The 6,131-nt window shown below is 55.3% G+C and overlaps 1 protein-coding gene across 2 annotated transcripts in view; it reads left to right on the top strand.

Moving 5' to 3' along the window:
• The first annotated feature begins 657 nt into the window (after positions 1–657).
• NEGR1 (neuronal growth regulator 1) overlaps positions 658–6,131 on the top strand; it is a 169,405-nt gene continuing 163,931 nt past the window's right edge. For both annotated transcript variants that reach the window (XM_042873586.1, XM_042873585.1), the window contains exon 1: positions 658–827. In XM_042873586.1, coding sequence (XP_042729520.1) covers positions 658–827 — 170 coding nt within the window. The remainder of the gene's footprint in view (positions 828–6,131) is intronic.

Raw genomic sequence — 6,131 nt, 5'->3', positions numbered from 1 at the left:
GGGTATGGCCGTGGCTGGCTGTATGTGAGCTCCGTGGCCCCGCAGCTCTGCCTCCTCCTGCCAGCAGCCCCACATACTTGCAAAGCTCATCGTACCTTGGGAAGATCTTTTCCCCAAAGTCTGAGAAATATCACTGAAGATCACAAACGCGTTTCAAAGTGCACTTGGAAGAAAACCTCAAAGATGAACGAATGTTAGAGCAGCTGCAGGGAGATACTTTGCATGTCTGTCCCAGCAGGTGTTGCATTTTGGGCTACGTTCGACGGATCCCAACTCCGGCCGTTCCGTCGTCGTTACAAAATGCCGGCTTTATTCGGGTGAGCCCCGGGGCGAGGTGGGCTCTGGGGGCCGCGCGGCGCCCGCAGCCGAGCCGTGCCGAGCCGAGCCGAACGGCTCCGAGCCGATGCGGGCCGGCGCGCGCTCCCGCCGCCGCCAGGACGGTTGCCAGGCAACGGCTGCGTGGCAACGGGCTGCCAGCCCGGGGGCCGCCCGCCGCCGCGGCGCGCAGAGCGCAGAGCGGGCGCGCTGCCCGCCCGGTAGATGGTGCGGCGGCCGCCCGGGAGCAGCCACGCGCCGCGCTCGGCCGCCGACCGCGGGCAGCCCACGGGCAGCGCTCGGCCGCCGCCGGGCCCAGGGGCAGCGCGGAGCGGCGCGGAGATGGTGCCGCTGGTGCGGGGCGCCGGGGGCTCCCACCAGTGGCTGGCGGCCGTGCTGCTCGGCCTCTGCTGCCTGCTGCCCGCCGGGCGGCTCGCCGCGCCGGGAGGGGACTTCCCCGGGGCTGCCGCGGACAGCCTGGTGGTGCGGAAGGGGGACACGGCCGTGCTCAGGTAGGAGCGGGCGGGGGGTCGGGGCTTCGGGCCGGGGGGTGCTGAGCGCGGGGCCGTCCCGAACCGCCCCGGAGCCGCCGCGGCGTTCCGTCCTCGCGTCGTTGTGCCGCCCGGCGCCGCTCAGCCCTGCTCCGCTCCGCGGCCGCTGCGGAGTTCCCGCTCTGCCCGAGTCCCCGTGCGAATGCCGGCGTCGCCCTGCCCTCGTTGCTTTCCCGTTCTAACTCTCTGCCTGTACTTTTGTCGCCGTTCCGTCGCCGCGCGCGGTTTCTCGTTGATCTCGGCGCGATCGCCGCGCCGCTGTGCGGAGCTGCCCGAGCCGCGCTCCGCCCGCGTGTCCCTCGGCCAGCCGGGCTGCGGAGCCTTTGAACGGCTCTAAACCCGCTGCACCGGGCCGCGGGGCATCTCCTACGGAATTCGGGATCGCTGTCCTGTCTGCCGTTGCTGCAGCGGCTCCCGAAAATCCAGCCGCTGTCCGCGTAGGGCTGTGGGCAGCGCTCTGCACGCGTGCCCCGCTCGCGCTCCGTGCCGAGCCGAGAGCTGGCCGTGTCTGCGCGCAGTGCGGGGAACGAAGGCAGCGCGGAGCTGCGGACGCTGCGCGCTTAGCCGGCGCTCGATGCTGTTAGCGCGCAATGAATCGCCTTGAGAAGCACCTCGGTGCCGAATCGACCGGTGCTCTAAAGGTTCTCTGCCGGAGCTTGTCAGCCGGAATCGGTGTGGAATTCTAGGCCTGCGTTTGTTGGAAACTCAGTGTTTGTGCAGCTGGGTGGATTACATAAATGGGATCGGGCTCTGGGGATCGGAGCATCGCTGCTGTCTCATGGGCGAACGTCTGCTCGGTAGCGAGCTGCTGCTGAACGGAGCGCAGTCACTGCTCGACTCCGGAACAAAGCAGTTAGATGGGAAACAGCGCGGTGTTGTGTCTGTGGGTTCTCATCCTCCTTGCACTAAGATTAATTTCTTTCATTTCCTGTGCTTTCTGTGGGCTTGCTCTCAAGTAGGAGTTTGGTTTGTTTTCAGCTGCTAAAGCAGCTTGAAAGCCACTTGTTTTCAGGTGTATCACTAGAACAGATCGCTACGCTGTAAACTGCTGAGAGTACAGGGCAGCAAGCGTAAATCGCTCCAGGGAAGTGCTTTCCGAAGAGCATACAGGAGATGTGTGGGGTTGGGCAGGGCTGTGTGCCTGGAATCTCTGGGTGCATGCCGTTGTGCTCCTCAGAACTGTTCCTCATTGCACATCTGTACCATGGATGTGTATGAGAAGCAGTGCTGCTGGTTCCCGGAGCGCTGGATGCTGGCAGCTGATGTAGGTGCAGGCTTGGTGCAAGGCAAAGCAGTGCAGGGGCTGAAAGAAAAGCGTTTCCTTGCAGCTCCCAGCCCAGCTTGGTTTCTCCAGCTGGGGGATGGCAGTGCCCCGTCCTACCGGCACAGCTGGGTTCCCAGCACCGGGCTGCTTTGCTCCCTTCCTCCCCATGCTGTGGGAATGAGGGCTGCAGGGAGGCACCTCTGGCCCACACACAGGCAGCTCTGCACCGAGAGTGTCTGCTGATTGCTTTTTAATAATTAATGATAGAATATGGGAGTCCTTCACTTGGCTTGGAGTCAGCGCTTTCCTGGTTGAGGGAAGGTGGCAGTGGTTTATGGGATGCCTGTTTGGCCCCGATGGGCTGTGGATGAGCAGTGACAGCCTGTGGGACGGAGGGGCTGCTGCTCCTGTGGGTCAGAGCACAGAGGGAAGCACGCAGAGTGTGGCAGGAGTGCTGTGAGAGGCTGAGGGCAGCACCCCTGCTCCAGCCCTCGTCCCTGTGTTCACTTTCCATCATCTTTACCAGAAGTGAGGGATGAAACATCCTTCAAGTGCTGAGGCTTTCAGATAGAAGCCTCCAAGTGCTAACGTGAGGTAAAGCAAGTTGTGTGGATCCTTGATTGATCTGTGCTGTCCCACTGCTGTTTGTTTCACTGCTGATTGAGGTCTTAAGGAATTCTGGCTGTGATGCAGCTGTTTGGTACAACAAACTAATTTGAGGAAGCCACTTGTTTTCAGGTGTATCACCAGAAGAACAGATCACTACACTGTAAATTGCTGAGAGTACAGGGCAGCAATCTGTGTTCCATGACCCGTGTTTCTCTGGTGTCTCTTTTAAACACCTCCCTGTGCAGGGAGGGATGCAGCCCTGGGTGTGCAGTGACCCTGTGGCACTGACAGCACTGTTGGTGCTTCAGGAAGAGGTGACCAGCCCAGAGGAGCTGGGTGAGGCCCCATCCCCTCCACAATTTGTAAACAAAAGTTGCTTGAAGTATCTGAAGTGCAGAGCTGAAAATGATCAAAATGGTTTTCTCAAGCAAGCAGGTTTTTTTTCCTGCATTTTGCTTTTTTTTACAGCTCACAAACGATTAAAGCAGATTTACCTGAGAGCCCTTTCGTAATGTGCAATCACAGAAAATTAAGCTTTAGAACTTGACATCTTTTAAAAACAAAAGATACGTTGCTGCTGTCTGAACATAGAATAATTTATTAAATATGTACTCTAGGATACTTGAATTGATGCAGTTTTTTCCCTGTAAGCGTTTAAGTCCCAACGCTCCTTAGTGGGATGGATGTTCTCAAAGCATTGGATGAGAAGCTGGGTGCTGGAGGCTGGCAGAGCCTCCTGCAGCCCCACGAGGAGAGATGCAGAGCCCAACGCCCAGGAGGAGCAGCCCAGCACCAGGACGTGCTGGAGGCACCCAGCTGGGAAATGGCTTCCAGAAGAGCAACCAGGAGTCCAGATGTACCAGCAGTGCCAGCAGGTCTGAGGTGATCCTGCCCTCTGCTCAGCACCTGGAGCACTGGGCCAAGTGCTGGGCCCCCAGTGTAAGAGAGACCTGGAGCTGCAGAGAGCCTCAGAGATGCTGCAGGGCCTGGGGGAGGAAGAGGGGCTGAGAACTGGAGCTGCTCAGCCTGGGGCTGGGGTGGTTCAGGAGGATCCCACCCACAGCCATCGGTCCCTGCAGGGAGGTGTAAGGAGATGGAGCCAGGCTCTGCTCAGCGGTGCCACTGACAGGCGAGAAGCACTGGGCACAAACTGGGCCCAGGAGGTTCCCCTGAAAGCCAGCACTGAGCACAGGGTCAGATGTTGGCAAGGGACCTGGGGAGGTTGTGGGGTGTCCTCTGTGAGATGTCCAGAAACTGCCTGGGTGATGCTGGGCTCAAGATGCTGGAGGCCCTGCTGGAGCATGGGGAAAGGTGGGCACAGGGGTCCTTGCCAACCTCATCCTTGTTCTTTGAATGCTGTGTAGGAGCGTGCTATGTAGGCAATGTAATGAGTTGACAAACATGCACAGCGTTTCACTGTGTCTTACAGCAGCAAGCAGAGGCAGAAGTGTCCCCACTCTGATATTGATGAGTGTAGCTGTAATTCTGCAGAAGAGGCCCACTGAGCAAGATCCTCGGGGAGCTGCAAAGGTCGTCCTGCAGCCAACAGACCTTGCAGGCAGCCTGTTTGCTGTGGGGAGGCAGGAGCAGTGCTTCTCACTCCCAGCTCCTCCATGTGTTGTGGTTTCTCCATTTTCTCTACAACTGGTCTCCTGTTGGCATTAAGAGCACAGATGTGTAGCAGGCAGCCCATCTGAAACACTGTCCATCTCTTTCAGTGGCTGCTTCCCAACATGTTCTAAAAGAGATCCCTTTGGGGTACAAAAGAGAGCTCTTCACATTAGGTGGTGCCTAAGGTACCTGAAAGCTGATGTGACCAGATATTTGGAGTGAATCCTGTTTTCTTATGGTTCAGGTCAGAGATTCAGCTTTGTTTTCCTATATTTTGCTGATGTTTTTCTCTTGGACGTACAGTGCCTTTGGTGAAGAGTGAGTTCCCTGGGTGCAGGGTATTCTCTGACAAATCAGTGAGAAATTATACATGGGCAGAAGTGTGGAGATGCGTATGAAGAAGTCATCAAAGAAAATGAAATAAATTCTAGCAAAGAAAATGAATTCATGTAAGTCCCTCCCAAGCCTGTGTCCAGATGTGAAGTGTCACAGCATTTTACAGCATCGGCTTTACAAAACAAGGGGTTTGCAATTTTCTGTCCTGTAAAATACGCTCTGAGGCGTGTTAATGGCTGTCAGGCTCACTGATTTCTTTATCACCGTTTGACTGGTGCAGGCAGTTGCTAGCAGAACACGTGCTCTGTGTTTTCTGCTCTCCTGCTTGCCCTCTGGATGTGCCTCATGGCAGTGTCTGACCCGCTCTGAAGTCACTCTGGCATAGGGATGGATTCTGCCCTGGCCAAGGAAAGTTGGCAGCAGCAGCATCTCAGCCCATGCCTCCGTTTCCTTTGGCTTCCCACACATCCTGGTTTTTAGACCCCATATCTAAGTGGCTGGGCTGGGGCTGGTGACTTCTGGGCCTTGGGGCTTCATGGCACTTCTCTTCTGACAAGATCTGCCCTTTACAGCAAACGGTCTTTGCAAAAGAGCCACAGTGGTCATGGAAAGCTAGCAACAAGTCTATAAAGTGTAATTCATCTGCCATCACTCAGACTCCTGAGAAATGGGCATTTGGAATGCCGGGTCTGTGATTGAGTAGCAGGAGCATATAAAGGGTATATGGTGTGTTTAAATATTAAGAGACTACATATTTTAACACTATAGTCCCTCAAATTCACATCCACGCACCAATGTTGAATACAGTTGTCTGCATGCATGTAGAAGTTCAGATTTAAGGGGGCAGGTAATGCAATAAATATGAAAGATTTCCTCTCTCCTTTATGATTTCAGATGGTATGTTTCTGACTTCCATGCTCTTTTGGTATTCTTGTGCATCTCAGGATCATGAATTATTTGGCCGTGTGAAGCTTTGTTCCATCTCTCTGAAATATAGCTGTGTTATGTGGAGATCCACAGGCACACACAAACATCCCTCTAAAAGGAGGCTGTTCTTTGGGGACGGCTCTCACGTTCTACAGCCCTACCTGTTACTAAACAAGCATATGTTGGCACTTGCCTCTTGTCTGTGCAGTTAAAATAAATGCATTCAGAGTCAATTGAAATAATTATTTTAAACCATTGTGAATGTTTCAGATGTTATGCAGAGGAACTAACAAAAAAAGGAATGAGTAAAGAGCGAAAAACAGCTTGTTCTGAAGAATTTTCTGAGAAACAAAACGCAGACGTGACCTGCTTTGTTTAGCCATAGACAGCTGATCTGGTCCCACACCGTGTGGTGCAGGCAGGTTGAGCTGGCTGCAGGCCTTCAGGTTGCAATGGGCACAGCAGGGCTGAGCCTTCAGGTTGCAATGGGCACAGAGGGGCTGAGCCTTCAGGTTGCA

This window comes from Lagopus leucura, unplaced genomic scaffold (assembly GCF_019238085.1).
Source record: "Lagopus leucura isolate 7727_CA_CO unplaced genomic scaffold, USGS_WTPT01 Super-Scaffold_100009, whole genome shotgun sequence".
NCBI lineage: Eukaryota > Metazoa > Chordata > Aves > Galliformes > Phasianidae > Lagopus > Lagopus leucura.
This window is presented reverse-complemented; position numbering and strand designations above follow the sequence as displayed.